At 38.7% G+C, this 19,860-nt stretch overlaps 1 protein-coding gene across 4 annotated transcripts in view; it reads right to left on the reverse strand.

Annotated features, from left to right (window-relative positions):
* Window positions 1-19,400, reverse strand: part of CTPS1 (CTP synthase 1) — a 40,558-nt gene extending 21,158 nt beyond the window's left edge. For 2 of the 4 annotated variants that reach the window (XM_058195836.1, XM_058195837.1), the window contains exons 1-10: window positions 19,196-19,400; window positions 9,424-9,601; window positions 7,835-8,005; window positions 7,058-7,158; window positions 6,500-6,616; window positions 6,099-6,182; window positions 5,414-5,494; window positions 4,777-4,928; window positions 3,155-3,287; window positions 1,267-1,355 (exon numbers count right to left, since the gene is read on the reverse strand). In XM_058195836.1, coding sequence (XP_058051819.1) covers window positions 1,267-1,355; window positions 3,155-3,287; window positions 4,777-4,928; window positions 5,414-5,494; window positions 6,099-6,182; window positions 6,500-6,616; window positions 7,058-7,158; window positions 7,835-8,005; window positions 9,424-9,589 — 1,094 coding nt within the window. In that variant the 5' untranslated portion in view covers window positions 9,590-9,601; window positions 19,196-19,400. Of the gene's footprint in view, window positions 1-1,266; window positions 1,356-3,154; window positions 3,288-4,776; window positions 4,929-5,413; window positions 5,495-6,098; window positions 6,183-6,499; window positions 6,632-7,057; window positions 7,159-7,834; window positions 8,006-9,423; window positions 9,602-19,195 lie in introns of those variants that run through there. The other 2 variants (XM_058195838.1, XM_058195839.1) reach the window with 2 other exon arrangements.
* Window positions 19,401-19,860: the final 460 nt, after the last annotated feature.

Here is a 19,860-nt window from a genome sequence, read left to right on the forward strand (position 1 = left end):
TACTACCCAGAGACTATCTGCAGCATATGGTTTGTGAACAAGGGACTTCTACCTGACATTTATTTATAATGATAGTTATAAACAAAAAAGCAGTTAAAAGAACTTGCTATGTTTAGCTTAAAGAAGAGAAGGGAGCTACAATAACAGCATTCCAAAACGTGATGGGATGTCACAAGGAAGAGGATGTGGATTTATTATCCAGAGGATCAGAGGATCAGTGGAATTTTGATTGTGAGAGAACCAAACTCGGGAGGGATTTCCTGTCTGAGGGAGCTATGAAGCAGTGAAACAGCCTGCCTCGTGAAGTTGTGGGTGCTCTACCCATTGAAAGTCTTCAAGAAAAGACTGACAACCATATGTCCTGGATGAAATGAGGATTTCTGCCTTGGGCAGAGAATTGGACCTGAAGGTTCCTTCTCACCCTATCACAGTAGTAGCCAAAATTGTGGAAACCTTTTGGGAAAAGTGTATTTTCTAAAACTAGCTAATAACACCACTTTTTTTTTTTAGACTAGTACCATAAAATTATATATCAATGGAAAGATAATTGAATCAAAAATGTAATGCAACAACTTTTATGAAGGATTTGCTGTTAGAATAGCAGTTACAGTATAAAGAAGAAAAGTGAAACACATAGAAAAAAAGAGAGATACAAAAATTATCGTCAGTTAATACTTAGTTGGGTAACCTTTAGCATGAATTACAGCCTTACAACGTCTTCCCATGGAGTGAACCAAGTCTTTGAGTTCTGCAGCTGTTCTAATGTGAAACCAAGATTGAATGATTCCTTCTATTAACTGGGTTTTATTGCTGGGTCGCTTCTGACTAACAAGTTTCTTTAGTCAGCTCCATAGGTTTTCAACTGGGTTAAGGGCTGGGCTATTCCCAGGCCATTCCAGCAGTGGAATAGGATTATTCTCCTCCCAAAAAGGGCGTTATTAGCCATCAAACCTCAAAAATACACTTTCTCCAAAAGGTTTCCACAATTTTGGCCACTACTGTATACTATATGTCACTCTATAGAATTCCAAACCACCTGGAATTAGAGCCAGCATTATAAACTTATTTCTGATATACGTCATCTTGTTGTTCAGAAACAGAAAACAAAGCCCAGAGCCTAACTCATAAAAGGAAGATATTTTAATACTGTCTCAACGAGTCTGGCCTAATTAAATTGAAGTTATCCCTGGGAGAAGTACAAAAACATCTTCAATAAAATGAGGAGACATTTTCTCGTCATAGAAAGGAAAGCGACAAATGCCTTACTCAGCACTGCAAAGCCTCTGCCAGGCTTCATGGTATCGAACTGGTTCTTCTTGTAATGTAACCGGTTCCAAATTAGCAGAATCTATATACTGGAAGGAAAGAAAGTAAGTCTAATTTTAGATCTTGAATGTATATATTGAAAATTGAAAATATCTACAGACCACTCACATCCTGGACATAAATTGTTTCAACTTCTGCCCTCAATATGTCACCGTAGAGCACTGCACATCAGAACAACTAGACACCTTTTACAGCTTTGAACAGTTTTTTCCCGAATGCCATCACTCTGCTTAACAATTAATTCTCACAACACTGTCAAATAATTTATTAAGACTGTATTACTATTACTCTTCTCTTCCTTACTAGTATCTATCTCTTCCCACTTATTACTATATCTATGTTGCTTGTATCTTTCAATTATATTGTTTTTATTTGTTTCCTAGTACGATTTGGTATCTTATTAGTAACCTTGACTATCACTAAGTGGTGTACCTTTTTATTCTTGATGAATGTATTTTATTCTCCTTATGTACAGAGAGCATACACACCAAAGACAAATTCCTTATGCATCCAATCACACTTGGCCAATAAAGAATTCTATTCTATTCTATTCTATTCTACTCTACTCTACTCTATTCTTCTATTAACTGACAAAATAGTGACCAAATGATCCTTATGATTTTTTTTTAAAAAAAAAAACAACTTCTGTTCCAAGTTATAGACCTTGAAGGCTTTTTCATCTTAAAATAGTTTAATAATCAATGAAAAACATTGCTGTAGGAAGCTGATGATTTTTTAAAAAAAAGATCATTTAAATGATCCCATCATCATGATGCCTTCAAAGCAATCAACATTCTTAGAGAGCTTCCAGTTCTCTTTTGAGGAACAGAAAAAATTCACTATGCCAATCTTTAACTTTTCACTCTCAGGACCCCTCCTCACTTTTAAAAATTATGAAGGACCCCAAAAGAGCATTTGTTTGTGTGGGTTACGTTGATTAATACTGCATTAAAATTAATACATTCATAGAATATTTATTGAATCATGTAAAAATAATATTAAAGTTATTAACATAAAATTTTTCACAAAAAACTATTTTAACAAATAAAAAAATAATAAGATTGATATGTTTTACATTTCTACAAATATTTTTACTATCTGGCAAATAGTTCTTAATTCGTGAATCTGAGAGGGTTTTGAGGGGGGTCAAACTCAAGGCCCAGTGGCCGGATCTGGCCCACAAGGTGCTTAGATCTGGCCCACAGGGTTGTCCTGGAAACAGTGAAGGACTGGCCCGCAGTGCCTCTGCCAGTGAAAATGGAGCTCAGGAGGGCCGCAAGCACCCAGGCCACCATAAGCGCCCCTGACACGAGTGACGTCAAGCTGGCCATGCCCAACCCCCCACCCCAGGTCAAACACAACCCTGATGCGGCCATCAATGAAATCGAGTTTGACACCCCTGGTCTTGAGGGACCTTCAGGAGTCCTTGAACCACATTAAGAAACGCTGGTGTACTACGTGTCTTTTGATCCATTTTCCCCATTGTGTTTATTATAGCTATGGAAAAGTGTACAGTCGTAGCCAATTGGGGGACTGACCACAATATCAACATCCCAAAGATTTTCTTACACATTGTGACCAATGCTTGCATTGTTGTTATCACCTTAATAAGCTCCATAATTTCTAACATTGCTGGAATATATGAGGTGGGATGGTTTTTGTTGTTGTGGGTAAACATAGCAGAATTTGTGCCAGTAATAGTATTTTAGATGCAATAGGGTACCCGGAGCTACTCAGGGTAGACACCCATATAGATTTTAAGTTTCAAACTAAACCAAGTAAGGAAAAAAACTTTTTTTTTTTGGAATAGTCAATGGAAAAAGCATACCTTTATCTCAAGTTTGTGATTGATTGCTAGAGCAGAATGTTCCAAGGCTTTAATGACAGAGGCATATGAATCTGAAAACTTTATATATTTGCCAACCAGGGCAATAGAACAGGTCTCCAATAAACGATCGTATCTGTGTAAAAAACCAAAATCATGTATTTAAAAGGTGAATATAAAAAAGTATGGCATGAGAAAGCCAGTATAACATTATCATCTCACAAGGCAGCTTACTGGTTAATACACTGGACTAGAAACAGGGAAACATGAATAGGCACAAAAACCAGCTGGGTGACTGACCCTCAGCCCTGAGAAGAAGGCCAGAGTAACCATTTCTGAAACTGCTACCTAGAAAATGACACAAACTTGTCCACGTAGCTGCCGAGACTCAATTCCAAATCAAAACCCTTGTCAGGCCTGGAAGCCATCTTTTGCACTAGGCCTTCAAACTTGCCACGTTTACTACTGTGGGAAACTTGGAGGGGGGATTGTATGGAGCCGGGGTGATATATAGTCATAATAACATTCCTTTCTCAGAGAGTCAAGGACATCTTGCCCTGAACCTGGAAAGCTGGATCTGGGAGGCATCTCCAGTCGGGATGGTGCTTGATTGGATCATGATGGACTTGTGGGTGCTGAACAGGGACTTGAACTTTCCTTTGGGTGAGGAAAACCTAGAAACTTTCAGATTCGGGTTTTCCCAGATGTGCCAGTATGACATCTCTAATAAAATGGAACTTTGAGGAAACCCAAGCCTCGTAGTTTTCTTTCATTGGGGGTGTTACTTGGAACCCTGACAGCACCATCACCATTACCACCCCATCAAAATCCTCACATTCAGTAGATTGGATAAAATGCAAATTATTAACACTGCTAAATATATTTATTATTAAATCTATATGCCCCCATCTCTCTGTCCAAAGCAAGTAGACTGTAACACCTAAAAAGGTACACTATGCGCTTCAATGCAGAGGTGGCTTTATTAAAGACATTCTGCAAACTAAAACTTAGCTCAGCCAGAGTCAAGCTAAACAAACTGTATCTTCAAGTCAGGAGACAGACTAATCCAGTGTATATCTCCAAAATTTCCTTTAAAGAAATAGCAATAGCATTTATATACCACTTTACAGTGCTTTACAGCCCTCTCTGAGCAATTTAGAGTCAGCCTCTTGCCCACAACAATCTGGGTCCTCATTTTACTGACCTTGGAAGGATAGAAGGTTGAGTCAACCTTGAGCCAGTCAGGATTGAAGGAACTGAACTTCTGGCAATGAGCAGAGTCAACCTGCAATACTGCATTCTAACCACTGCGCCACCACGGCTCCACCATTATAATGGAGGATTCCATGCCATATCCTTTTCATTGGTGGTCTGAAGTGATGCTGTCTACACTATGGCAATCTAAATTTGGGTGCCGTATGGTTCGTTGTTGTGGGAATCCGTATGGTTCATTGTTGTGGTTGTCTTAGCTGGTGGGGGCAACCAGGCCATCATTGCAAGCAATAATATGCTTTCTTTGAGCATATCGAACTGCACAGCCATTGCGCTTTGTTGTCTTAGGTTTAAAGGTTTACTGTATTGCGTGAAACTAGCCAGAATTACTGTTTGCCCAGAGTAGCTCTCACCTGTCTGCCATCTCCTTCCATTTTATCAGCACTCTCTGGGGTTGCTTTTCAATGGGGAGGTTGAGCCTGTGTCTAAAATAATCCACCACTCCTTGCTCCTCTAGCAACAGAGGAACCCGGTAGATGGAAGAGACGTCATGGACACAGATCACCTGTTGAAGCAAAGCAAATTATCTGATTAAGAAATATTACTAAGGTCTGAAGAGCTATATCCGTAAATACACGATGTACAGAATCAACTGCTGCTCCGGCAAATGGAAAATCAAAATAAGGTGCATTGCAAGTCTCAGCTAATTGGGGAAAAAAGGAGGCTTACATACATAAAATCTGCTGCACAGAACTGACCTAAATGCGGGTCTCCCAAGCTTTGATGAAAAGGGAAGATAGGCAACCAGCAGCCTACAGGTAATACTTCAACACCTGTTTTACAATTTGTCAACACTGTGATTTGGTGGTAAATGATTGAAAATCCACCCTCTGTGCATTTCTTTTTTCCCCTAGATAATTAATAAGTTACAAGGGAGTTTGTAATTTCGATCTGTTCTGTGTATGCAGAAACTATGACGTGAAATCAAAAGCCTGCCGAAAACGCACATAAATGCCCAAAGTTACTATGTTAACTTGAAGCAACTTTTACCTGTTCTGGTTCTACGTGACAAAACATGGAAATTTTCTCTTTCACTGAGGTATCCAGAGGTGTGGAACATCTGCACACGATCTAGTAAACAAAGTAATGTGAAACCTTCAAAAGATTTGCCCAAGGTTTAAATCTAGCCTTCAAACAGAATTTGGTTAGCTCACCGGAGGCTAACCGCTTTATGCTTTCTCAGCTTCTGTGAACAGATTATTATCTCTTTCACAGCCATTTACCGTATTTTTGGGAGTATAAGACGCACCTTTCCGCCTCCCAAAAGAGGGTCAAAATCTGGGTACATCTTGAAGCTTCAGAAAAGAAGCCCCCAAATAGAGCTTCAGAAAAGAAGCTCCCAAACAGATCTTCAGAGGCTTTTTTTCTGAAGCTGTTTCGGAGGCTTTCAGAGGCAGGGGAAAAAAGCAAGGCACAGAGCTGACAACCAAGGAACCTGTTGCTAAAATTCACCTCTGGGAACAGCTGATTGGGGGTATTCCGGGAGGCCAATCCACCTGCCAATCAGCTTTTTTCTTATTTCCCTCCCCAAAAACTAAGGTATGTCTTATACTCCGGTAGATCTTATATTCCAAAAAATACGGTATTTTGTATTTCTCAAATCTTTCCATCCTCGGCCTGACAGCAGTTTGAAATCCACCCAGTATTTTTTTACATACATAATAGCAAAACTTACTAGATCTGGTGATAGACCCAGGCCCCGAAGTTCACGAACACTATTCTGGGTGGGTTTTGTCTTCTGCTCCCCTGTAGAACTTGGCTAATAGAGCCAAGCCAAGAAATATAAACAAGAAGACAAAGTGTCAAATTAAGATCAGATTTCTTTCTCTTTGAAAACCCTCAGGTCATTCTTGCAATCTGTTTATTCATTTGTTTATTTGTCTAGTTTCTAGGCCACCCAATTCCACAAACAGCTTCATACGATTAAAAACAGAACAAGCAATAATAATCTTGTCTTATTTCACAAGATGAAATAAACAGTTCCCAACCTTCTGGATCCTAACCCAAAGCCTTAGAAAAGAGCTACCTTGGTTCTCTAGGGTCAATACTACAAGGAACTGCCTTATGGAATCTTACCTGGGGGACTAGGCTGACGTGAATATTACAGAAGTTCTCTCGCTTGACTTTGAATTGAAATTGGCGGAATGCTTCAATGAAAGGCATGCTTTCAATATCTCCCACCGTTCCTCCGAGCTAAAATACAGACATCTAAAATTAAATGCAACACTCTTTTCTTAAAAGCACAAATCATGTGTGTTGTCCCCACCCCCATTAGCCCCTTTTACCATATTCAAATTTAACAATATTTCTGCCAAATCCCTTTGTGTACTTTTCTTAACTACACCAATAGCTACAGGACTAGGATTTATACACTACTCCATAGTGCTTTACAACCCTCTCTAAGTGGTTTACAGAGTCAGCATATTGCCCCCAGCTATCCTGGCATTATCAATTTACCTTTGGATATTGTGAGTATTTGCATATTAATTTTCTTGCGCTGGTTAACAACCATAAAGTATAGTAATGGTTTTCGGTACCTTTAGTAATTCCCAGGTGGTAATCATCAACCAATAACTTACAGGTTTAGTTTGTCTGAAATCCTGGCAAGGGGCATGGAAGGGCAGGGACACCAACCTCTATCACACAGACTTGGGGCTCCATCCCATCTTCATCCACTGGGATCCGTGCTTGTCTCATCACCCATTCCTGGATGGCATCAGTAATGTGGGGCACAACTGTAAAATAATAATAATAAAAAGATTTTTTTTAAATAATTTCTGGCTACATACTTGGTTTCAATCAGAATCATCTCATGTTAACACTGAACATTCATTTCTTGGTGAATTTCTGGTGATCTGTTTTATTAATTCAATCTGGACGCCATCCAACTCTAATCAACATGGTTATTTTATTTTATCCAATGGTTACTGGATACCTTATCATTCCTTTTGGCTAGAGCGACTGCATTCTCGTGAACATGCTCCTGAGTGCTGTTGTGGGTTACAGCAACATGCAAATACAACTAGAATAGTATTAGGGGTTCTAGGGATGCAAGGTCAAAAAAGTCAAGATGGTGACTTTAATGCAATTGACACACATAAAAACTATGAAGCTTTGTTTCACTGTGGCCAATATCTTAAATTTTTTTGACCACTCCTTAAAGACATCCTTGAATTACTCTAACCATTATTCTCTTCTTTATTTAATTATATTACTGGAAAGAGATGTTTTTTAAATAATGTTTTCAATTGTGCCCAAATTCCTCATCTCCAGGTTATAAAAACAACTAGGAGGGACAGTAGCTGCAGTACATAAACTACTAGCCATGATCTCTGTGGTTGAAATGAAGCAAAGTCTCCAGCCAAAGGCAAGCAGTCAAAGGAGAATAAGAATCCATGTTTAATACTTTACCTTGCACAGTTTTACCTAAGTAGTCTCCCTTCCTTTCCTTGTTGATAACATATTGGTATATTTTCCCTGTGGTCAGATTATTGTCCTTTGTGAGCCGGATATCAAGAAACCGTTCATAGTTACCCAGATCCAAATCCACTTCTCCTCCATCATCCAACACAAAGACCTCACCTAAAACAAAATGACAACCACAGGTAAGCTTTCTACAGTGGTGGGATTCAACTGGTTTGCACCACTTTGGCAGAACCGGTTGTTAAATTGCTTGCTGGCCCCATCACTCCCCTTCCTGCCTCTTCCAGAAGCCACCCGGCAGCCTGTATTTGCTCCCAGGAGGCTGCAGGGAGGCCTACTAGGCCCAAAACGGGGCGCAGGGGGCCGCCACCCCCGACTTGTTTTTTGCTCCGAGGGGGGTGTAGGAGGCCGAGTGCTGCCTGTCATACCTCCTAGCCACGCCCACCATGGCCACACCCACCCAGCCGGTCATTAGGGCAGAGAACCGGTTGTTAAATTATTTGAATCCTACCACTGGCTTTCTATCACCTTCCTCCAGATATCCATGGATGTGTCCTCCAAAACATCTTTCCCAAGTCTACCATATTCCTGATTGGTTAGCAATGGCGATGGCAGCTGAGCATCCTAGGATCTACTGTACAACCTTCTGAAGGAGCATCAACATTTGCTGCCACCTGTAGAGCAAACCCCAGCCAGGACTCTGCCGCCTGTCACTTTCGTTGGCTGAACCATCTACAGCAGTGTTACTCACGCTTGGCATTTTTAAGATGAGTGGACTTCAATGTGTTGTGTATATATGGTTGCCCATTTTAATAGACATGACTAGGAGAGTGGGCTGATGTTAAAGAAAATAAAAACAGAATAAAAACAAAAGCAAAAATTATAAATATAAATCATATAAAATCGCCCAATATACAGATTGGACTCTCTGTACCGTATTCTATTTTTTTTTAAAGTAGAGAAATAAGAGACTGCCGTGTGTCAGAAATGGTATAGGGCAGTGATGGTTAACCTTTTCAGCACCGTGTGCCAAAACTGGAGCACACGCGCACATCAACCCAGGAGAGAACAGCTGGCTGGTGCGCATGTGCACGGTGACCAGCTGTACTTCCGGGTTCCATCATGCGCATGAGCACCAGTACCTGGAAAAGCAGCTGGCGATGGTGCATGTGCCCACAGAGAGGTCTCTGTGTGCCACCTCTGGCACACATGCCATAGCTTCACCATCACGAGTATAAGGTCTCTTGCTTTAGCAGGAGTTGGACTAGATCAGACGTCTTCAACCTTGGCAACTTTACGAGTTGCGGACTTCAACTCCCAGAATTCCCAGAAAGCTGGCTGAGGAATTCTGGGAGTTGAAGTCCACAACTCTTAAAGTTGCCAAGTTTGGAGACCCCTGGACTAGATGACCTACAACGTCCCTTCCAACTATTCTATTCTATTCTATTCTATTCTATTCTATTCTATTCTACTCTATTCTACTCTATTCTACTCTACTCAATGTACCTTCAGTACTAGAATCTGGATATGTTCAGTCCTTGCTGCTATATCAAGAAGAGGTTTTCATCTCGTCTTACCGTGCTCGTAAGGAGAGAAGGTGCCCGCGTCAATGTTAATATAAGGGTCAATTTTAATGGAAGTGACATGTAATCCACATGATTTGAGGATTGTCCCAACACTACTGGCAATGATTCCTTTTCCAATCCCAGAGATGACACCGCCTGTTACCAAAATGTACTTCATTTGTTTCAATGTCTAAAAAAAGAAAAAAAAAGTTGAATTTCAAAAAAAATCGCTATTGATTTATTGGTTTTGGCTTTCATCAGTCTTGCTGACCAATACATATCTCTTGACATAAAACAAGATTATATTTATTGTATAGCTTGCAGATTTAAAGCCACAGTTCCATTTTAAATTGTTATTGATTGTGCCGCCCATTTGTTTTCCATAGAAGATTACACTTTAATCTTGTTTTGCGCTTGTCTTTATGTTTTGCAAGTTACTTTGTTTATGTATGCAGTACTGTTTAATAAAATAAAGCACCATGCTCCCAGTTCATAAATAAGATACTAATGAAAATTAGAATCACTTTCCACTTCTGCCTCTCCCCATAAACTAGCATTTTTAAGGAATTAGTAACAAATGTGCCTATACACTTCATGGCCTCTACAATACATAACTTAGTACCAGATTACTCACTTTGACAAAGTTCAGAACAACTGAAGACTTTACAACTAAAGATTGGAACAACTAAATGTCAGAGCAACTAAAGACTGATCTATTTGCAATCCTTCATTTTCTTTAAAAGAAGTGTGTTTCAACCTTGACCCACATCTTAAGGCTACCTAGGTTGAAAAACAATGAGGACCGCATGTGTTCCCAGATCAATATGAGGCTAACGAACAGAGTGGAAATGGGAGCAATTAGCTAATTCATTTTATATCTTTTTATGGCACAAAAGAACACAAGATGGGCCCATTATACATTAAAAGAAATGAAGAGCACAATGGATCCGGAGAAAGATTAAGAAGACAGCAGCAATAAATATTTTGCATCAGATTAAAAATCTGAAATAAGCCTCAGTTATAGGTATATAAACCGCCTAGAGTCGCTTAAGTGTGATAGATGATATAGAAGACCGATGGATAGATGGATGGATGGGCAAATGGACAGATAGATAATATAGGGTTTTGTAGAGGTGTAAGGTAATATTCTCAATGAAATCATGCAAAAAGCAATATAGGATGCACAATTCTTTCACAGAGGTCATGCAAGAGGCTTCACATAAGGAAAATTCATATAAGCACAAGCAGCAAGGCAGCTGGGAAGGGACACACAATCAGGGTTATTGAAGGACTGTTGCCAAGCATAGCCAGAAAAAGAGAAAAATAACAAGAGCTGGATGAAGATTTAGTAAAACAATATCATAATTCAATAAACAGGAATGCTGCCATGAAAAATCAGAGGGGATGTAGAAGGTAAAAGACCTGCCAAAGATGATGTTCCAGAATTTCCCAGATGTTTGCCTCATCATATTTTAAAGGCTGGGATACACCTTCAGGCATAGTTGATGACAAAGAATGTTATCACAGGTAACGTGGTGAACCAGAAGAACCTGCGTCTTGAAATCTCCACTACTTTTCAGTCTGTTACTCCCTAACTTAACAGGGGTTGTCAAAAAGTTACACAAAGGCCAGTAACAGCCTCTTCTGGAGCAATAACCGTACATGCAGGTATGCACTGAGAAGCACGGGGTGAGCAGCATGTGCTCCACTTTGTCTCATGTGACCTAGAGGCAGAATGGAGGCCTTAGAATGGAGCAGTGACAACAACCACCGGAGTCACTGCCTTACTGCCTCTCCCATTGGGATGCAATGGGAAAAACAGACATTTGGCTTCTCATCCAAGAAGCTTCTTCTTTAGCTCTGACTGGATGGTGGTCAGAGCTGAAGAAGCTTCTTGGATGAGAATCAAAACGTCTTCCTTTTTTTTTTTTTTTTTTTTTTTTTTTTTTTTTTGCAACAAACAAACAAAAAGAAAATATATTATTACACCCTTGTGCTATACATAAAAGGAAGATTTGGGTCTTCGGATATATCCTCATGATTGCCAAAATCCACGTTCTCGAGGTACAGGTACTGAAGCGTCCAATGTTCCAAGCGCAAAGTCCACAAATGGTTTCCAAGTCTTCCAGAAAATATCTTCTTTATACACACCACTTCTAATTTTAATATCACATGTCATTTTATCATTTAAAGCTAATTTCCACATTTCAGAATTCCACTCTTCTATTCTAAAAATCACATCCAATTTCCAATATCTAGCTATTATAATTCTACCTATTATAATCATAATTCTAATCAATTCTTTTTCATTTTTTGTTAATTCTATTTCCTTAATTACCAACAATAATATAGTTTCCACTCTCAATGTTATTACTTTCCCCATCATTTCAAATATCATTTTCTCCAATTGTTGCCAAAACTTTTAACCTTATCACAATTATACCACATATGTTCATAAGTCCCCAATTCCATCTCACATCTCCAACATTTTTACTAGTTTTTTATCCATTTGTGACAATCTTACTGGAGTCAAATACCATTTCCAAACAACTTTATAATTGTGCTCTTTAATCCTTATAGATAAAGTTCTCATAATTCTACTCTTCCAATTCACATTCCAATCTGATTCTGGTATTTCAATATTAAGATCTTTTTCCCAATTTGTCCTCATCACTCTTTGTAATTTTTCATCAGAATTTATAATCTTATAAACCCTACTAACGAGTCCCTTTAGCCCAATTTCATCTTTCATAATCCGAGATACTAAATATTCAAATTCAGTTTCACATCTATTTATCGAATAATTTTCCTTTAGTTTTTTGTCCATTTTTCTATCTGTATTTTTCAAACCAACTTAACCCTAATTTTTCAATAATTTCTTTATTCCTCCTTTCATTTCCATAACTTTTATCCAATCTTTAATAATTTCTATATTTTCCTCTTTAATCACTTCATTACGCTTTTATATTATTTTTAATCGGCCAAATTCAGTTGTCTCCCCAAAAGATTATATCCGAATTAAAATTTTAACAAATTTGTTCCACATTTTACTTAATCCCTTTAACCAATAACTTCTACTTACACATTTTAAATTTGCTTTATCTAAAACCACCTTGATCCAAATTTCTATATCCCTTAACTCTAAATCTCTCCAATAATTATCTTCACCTTTAAGTATTTTTACCACTATCCGGATACCATACGCACAGTAATAATTAAATAATTTGGGGATTCCTAATCCACCTTCCTTTTGATTTTGATACCACATTTTCTTCACTAATCTGGGTCTTTTGCTACCATTGCAAAATTTATCCAGTTTTTCTTTTTTCCTTCATTATCTTTCTCTGACAGATTTAGTGGTAGCATCTCGAATAAAAAGTTGAACTTGGGCAGCAACATCATCTTACACATTGCAATTCTACCAAACCAAGACAACTTTAAAATTTTATATTTATCTATCTTCTTCTCAATTTCGTTAATCACCACATCATAATTAAGTTTTTCAATTCTTTAACCTTAAGTGAAAGCACTATACCCAAATATTTCAATGTGTTTTAATCCTTATCCCAAATTGCTCTTGCATATTCTCAGACTCATTACCATTACTATCCATCAATAATTCTGACTTTGACCAATTTACTTTCAATCCTGTCATTTCTTCAAATTCTATCAAATGCTTATATATCTTTTCAAATCTTTCTACATTTTCAAAATAATTAAAGTATCATCCATACAAATTTATCTTATACCCTTATATCCTTCTAATTCTTCATCTTTTCTATCATTTTGTCAATATTTCCATAGCCAATAAAAATAATGTTGGGGACAGGGACATCCTTGTCTCGTACCAGCTTCTAATTTTATCTCTTCAGTTAATATTCCATTCACCTTCACTCTTGCACTGCTCTTTTGGTACAATTTTGAAATAACATGTATAAACTTATTACCAAAGCCTAAAGCCTCCACAATTACTTTAATTGTTTCCCATTGTACAGAATCAAAAGCTTTAAAAATATCCAATGATACTATACCAATTTTATCACCATTATATTCAGCTACATCTATAATATTTAATACTCTTCTAACAATATCACTCATGTATCTACCCTTCACAAACCTACTTGATTATAACTTATATATCTATCTATAAATCTATTTAATCTATTACTTATAATAGCAGTAAATATCTTTGCATCCTGATTAATTAAAGAAATGGGCCGATAGGACTCAATCCTTTCTAAATCTTTATCTGGTTTAGGAATTAGGGATATCACCGTTCTATTCCATGACGAAGGTACTTCCCCACCATGTAATATTCCATTGAATAATTTTTGCAGTCTTGGTATTATTAATTCTTTAAATTCTTTATAAAACTCAACAGGTAATCCATCCTCACCTGGAGCTTTCCCTAATTTTAATTTTTGTATTATTCCATTAATCTCATCTTGTGTTATATCTTCTTCCATCAATTCCTTATATGTTTGATCAATTTTCACCACATACTTTTCTAAATAACTCTGCAATTTTCCCCGATTAATTGGTTTCTTTGAATATAGATTCTGAAAAAAGTTTCTAACCACTTCACATTTCTCTAATTTTTTATAACATCTTATACCTCTATCATCTATCAAAACTCCAATTTCTCTCTTCTCTCTTTTATCTTTCGCCATCTTTGCCAATAATTTAGAATTTCTATTACTAAATTCAAAAATTCCTATTTAAAATCTCAAATTTCTTTTACTAACTCTGTATCTTCTTCTATCATTTTATTTCTTAACATATTAAGCTCCTGAAGAATTTTTTTCTTTAGTAAGCAAAATTGATTTTCCAATTCTTTAATCTGATTTTATCTCTTTCCATTTTAATTTTATAATTTTTATATTTCCTACTTGATAATTTAATACTCTCCTCTAAACACCGCTTTCATCGCATCCCAAACAATTTCAAATTTAACCTCCCGTTATCATTTAATCTCCAACTTTCCTCCAATTTTTAAGTATCCATTTTTATCCTTTTCATTTTATACAATTTCTCGTCATATCTCCAATAGCTTCTTTTTCTCAAAATTAAAATCTAAGTCCACCATAACTTCTGCATGATCAGAATCTTTAAAATTCCCACATCTACCTTATCCACATTATTCAACAAATCTTTAGAAAGAAAAATATAATCAATTCTAGAATATGTATTATATATCTTAGAAAAAAGTGTATACTCTCTCAATTCCTTTAACCTCTCTCCACATCAACCACGCCGTTTGAAGCATCCACATATTTAAAATCCCCATTTATTTGCTCCTCCACAGCGGGTGGGATTAGTACTGTCTATTTTATCTCTGATTAATTAAAATCCCCAGCCACAATTACTTTCCTACACTTTCATTCTCCAAAATTTTGTTATTTTTCAAGAAATTCTCTTTGTTTTCATTCGGTAAATATAAATTAACAAGTGTCACTTTTTCCTCATTAAGATTTCCAACAATTATTACATATCTTCCATCTTCATCCAAAATTACCTTATGTTTTCAAAGTACACCCTATCTGATATCAGTGTTGCAACTCCTCTAGCTTTTGAAGTTCCAAATGCTTTTCATATATTTGCATACCTTTTATATACATTCTATTTGAATCTTCAGATTTCTGATGGGTTTCTTGTAAAAATAAAATGTCTGGTAAATCCTTTTAATCTTAAGCTCCAATCTTCTTCTTTTAATCTGATTCCTGTACCCTTCACATTCCATGACATTATTTTTATAACTCCCATTTAAAATATAAATTTTTAATCCTATCCCGCATCTTCCTTTCTGTGCCCCCACCACCCGACATTAAACTACCATATAAACAACAATAAGAAAACAGAAAAAACAAAACAAAACAAACAATAAAGTACAAACAATCTTCTTCCCCACATCCTCATCGGTTTCGCCTCTATAAAGAGAATGGGGAGAGGGCGTGCCAATGCCCGGGCACTTCTTCGGGCTGTCTATTTAAATTCATCACTCAAAAAAAAGATAGCGATGACCGCATTCAGCTTCATATTTTCCAAGACTCTTATCTGCTTCTTCTCCTACTGTATCCTCACGACTCTTCTTCTGTTCAACCAACACAGGTGATATTTCTTTCCTCTTTAACCCTTTGGAGTCTTGCCCTCCAATAGCCCCTTTTTCTTCTTCTGAGATTGATGTTTCCACGTATGTTCCACCCATCTGAAGCATTTGATCTTTTATCTCCATTAAATCCTCCATCTCAATCAGTCCAAGCTCCCGTAAATATAATAATGCATCTATATCTGGGGTGATTGTACGATCCTTCCTTTATAAGAAATTTTCAATTGTTGTGGTGGCCTCCAATTGTATTTAATTCCATTATCTCTCAAAACTTTTGTAATTGGTTTTAAAAAAAATCTCCATGCCCTTTCTTCTCTTGATATATCCGGGAAGACTTGAATAGTCTTCCCTTCAAACTTCAAAGCATCTCCCAACTCTCTTAACTTGGCCATAACTTCCAACTTATCACCAAGATTTGCGAACCTGACAAGCACATTCCTGTTAGAACCATTTTGCCTTCTATATCCAATTCTAAAACGCTTGCCAGGTCTGCTATTGTGAGCGTAAGTTGCGTATCCAAATCATTAATCCATTTCAAAACCCGCTGTTTCAATTTATCTTCCTTTCTTCCGAGATTCCTCTGATAACAAAATTATATTTCCTCATCTCTTCTTCCAAAAGACAAATTCTCTTATCTTGCTGCTCATTTTATAAAATATTTTGCCAATTTGCCGATCTACTTTTGCCTCATGCACATGCAGCTGCTCCATTTCATCTTTAATCATTGTCATTTCCTCTTTTTGTTTAGCAAAGTTATCATCCATATCTTGCTTTAAATTTTGCACTTCGGATGTCAGTTTAAATGTCAAATTATCTATACGCTCTGATAGTGCTGCTATTTTTTCCCCAATTTTATTTAAAGCTGCAGCAATTTGCTGCGTTTCTGAAAGTTGTTGAGTCATTTTGAAAAAAAAACAAAAATTTCTCAAACTGGGATTCCAATTTTCAAAGAGTCTTAGTGAAGATCAAAGGACAGCAGTCAAACCAATTTTACAGAGGGTCTTGATGAAGATCAAGGACGACAATCTTTTAATTGAAGCGAAACGGCTTATTTGCACTCGTTAGTAGCTTATCAGTAACTTATGAGTCATATTCACTCCACAAAGAAACACAATTACCTCACAGCTTAATCAGCGCCATTTTTTCTCCACGTCGGCAGAGAGAAAAAACAAACCAGCTTGAACTTCAAAACAAAGTCCTTTTTGTTTTCTGTAATATAAACAAGCTATTAATTTCCTCTCAAAAGAAAAATAATAAAAAATTATCCACCTAATAAAATCTTCTTCAGCCAATCAGCCAGTCAGTCCAACACAAAAGATCGATCTCTTCAATTAAAATTCTTCTCATTAGCAAATTCAGTCTTTGATATTCCTTAGCCTCAGCATTTAACACAGAACACGATAATTATAATAAGGAAAGCAAAAGACAGCAGTTTATTCCAAACTCCTTGTGTCTGCCAGTTCGGTCATCCCACGCAGTAAAAACTCCTTAATTCAAGCAGTTTCAGATGACCTACCAGTTTTAAATTCAGTCTGCTGGGCTATTAACACTTCCACTTCATGATTTATTAACTTTCATCCATAACGGTGCATTCCAAACAGCATTAATCCTCATAAATCTTCATTATTAAGCCCTGTGAAGTGAAGGAAAGGTCCTTACCCCACCACGGTCATGGCCACGCCCCCCAAAACGTCTTCCAAGAAAAAAACAGAAAGTCCAGTTGCTTCTTGACAAAAAGCACCTTTGGGACAACCTTGACCTGGATGACTGAGAATCTGCAGAGTCCTTTTGACTTGAGCATACACATACACACAAATATATATATAAAGGTTAAGGTTCCCCTCTCACATATGTGCTAGTCGTTCCCGACTCTAGGGGGCGGTGCTCATCTCTATTTCAAAGCTGAAGAGCCAGCCTGTCCAAAGACATCTCTGTGCTCATGTGGCCAGCATGACTAAATGCCAAAGGCGCACAGTGTGCTGTTACCTTCTCATCAAAGGTGGTCCCTATTTTTCTACTTTCATTTTTTAGGTGTTTTCGAACTGCTAGGTTGGCAGAAGCTGGGACAAGTAATGGGAGCTCACCCCGTTACGTGACACTAGGGATTCAAACCGCTGAACTGCCAAGCTTTCAATCAAAAAGCTCAGCGTCTTAGCTGTGTGTGTGAGTGTGTGGTGTGTGTGTGTGTGTGTGTGTGTGTATTGCTCCCAGAAGCACGAAGCTGAAGCCTGAAGATGACGAATTAGACTTCGTCGAAACGTCGCCAAGACACTTCCAATTTTACGCGGGAGAAAACCCGAATAACCAAAGATCTACATACAAACACCCGCGAAAACCTCAGAAAACAAATATATATATATATATATATATATATATATAAAACAAACTATTCTAAAAATACAAGTTCCAGACATATTTGTAAAAGAAATTGATTAATGGCTTATAAAGGCAGAGATCTCTGCAATGGTAGTTTAATACTCTGATGATGTCAGCAGATGGCTGACGAAAGCTTAGTAGAGTAACATTTTAATTATTTCAGTTCCGGAGCTCGTAGAACATCTGTTTTTTGTTTTACATATATATGTATGTATGTATGTACCCTGTTTCCCCCAAAATAAGACATCCCCTGATAATAAGCCCAATCGGGCTTTTGAGCACATGGCAAAAAGGCCAAGCGCTTATTTCAGGGTTCAAAAAAATATAAGACAGGGTCTTATTTTCAGGGAAACACGGTATGTCTGTATGTCTGTATATATGTATGTATGTTTGTATATGTACGTATGTATGTGTATATGTATGTGTGTGTATAAAAATTAAAAAAGTAACTTAAATGTAGAAAGAAAGATGTCTGAGAGACAAGACTTCAAGAAACACTAAGAGAAAGGAAAGATGCCCAAAGAGTGACAGAAGAGATCAGACATGGATGAGGATGCCCTGAACCGCACCCTGATGCTGCCTTAGTGCAGCCCCATATTTAGGGCCACCAGTGCAAAAACTCCTGGCCCTTCCCCCCCCCCCGCCCCCAAGAGGCTGCAGACTTCTCCAGGGCTGCTGCTTTCCCACGACCACTTGCACCCAGTTTTACCCAACAAACCCATTTCCAGGCTTGGGGTGGGTGGGGGTGTCATGGAGGGGGGACCACCAGACCCTCGGCTGAAAGGACGTCCCAAGGAAACTCGGCTGACCAGCAGCCGCCTGGATCTCTCGCATCGTGAGAACCCGGGCCAAAGATGCGGGCACCCCTTGCTCGTCTGCAGCAGCAGCAGCAGCAGCCGCCGTCGCCGCCACCACCCCTCAGGCGCCCACGTGGCAAACGCGGGGGTCGCCCAAAAGGATCGGGGGGAGACCCCCGAAAGGCAAGAAAATGGCAGCCGCTTTGTGTCGTTCCCCCACCCACCCAACCAACCCGAAGATCCAAGGTCGGACTCATCCCCGCGCAGAAAGCCGGTCCAGCCGGGAATGATGGGCTTTGTAGTCCGAGGAGGTGGTGGTGGTGGTGGTGGGGAAGAGTCTTCCCGCCCTCCCACCCCCGTGTCAAGGGCCAGCCCCGGTGCAGCTGTTATCCCAGCACGAGGCAGACCGGCTCCGACGTTTGACAGGCGCTACCCTACAGCCTCCTCATTCCTCCCGGGCCAGGCCCAGGAAAGCGGCCCTCCCGCCCGAATTCCCAATACTAACCCTCCACAGGGGCCTGTCCACTGCGCAGGCGCGTGGACGCGGAGCCCTCCCAAGGCTTTATTCTTTTTTAAAATAAATAAATAAATAAATAAATAAAAAGAGCCCGTCCGCGTCTGGAGTCTTGAATCTTGCGAGGCCGAGACGAAAAGCCGACGACGAACGCATGGAAGCCGGCGCGCGCGCGCGCTTAAAACACACGCGGAACTGGGAGGGGGGAAAGAGAGAGAAAGGCGGAGCCAGAGGCGGGCGTGGAGTGCGGGCGGGCGCGATGGAAACGTATTTTATATAATTTTTTTTTTCTTTGGGTTGGGTAATACGCCTGCGCTAACTTGGAGAGCGCGGTTGGTCCGCCTTCTTCCCAAAGTGCTTTTTCTATAGGCTGGGATTTCTGAAGGAGGCGGGGGGGGCGTGTCTCCGGGATCGCAGCAGAATGAATGAGCGAAGGTGACAGGGAAGGGATAGTGCGGTATATATTTAGTAACGTGAATCCTGCCAGCAGCGATTTTCTATCGTCCGGAACATTTTTTTGCAGCCCTGATAGAATATTGATTTATTTGCATGTTTTCATTTGATGTCCAGTATAGCACTGCCTTTTTGCACAGGGGAGCGTGCACAGTCAATTTAAACCTATCTATATATCTATATCTATATCTATATCTCTATTA

This window comes from Ahaetulla prasina, chromosome 10 (genome assembly GCF_028640845.1).
Source record: "Ahaetulla prasina isolate Xishuangbanna chromosome 10, ASM2864084v1, whole genome shotgun sequence".
Lineage (NCBI taxonomy): Eukaryota > Metazoa > Chordata > Lepidosauria > Squamata > Colubridae > Ahaetulla > Ahaetulla prasina.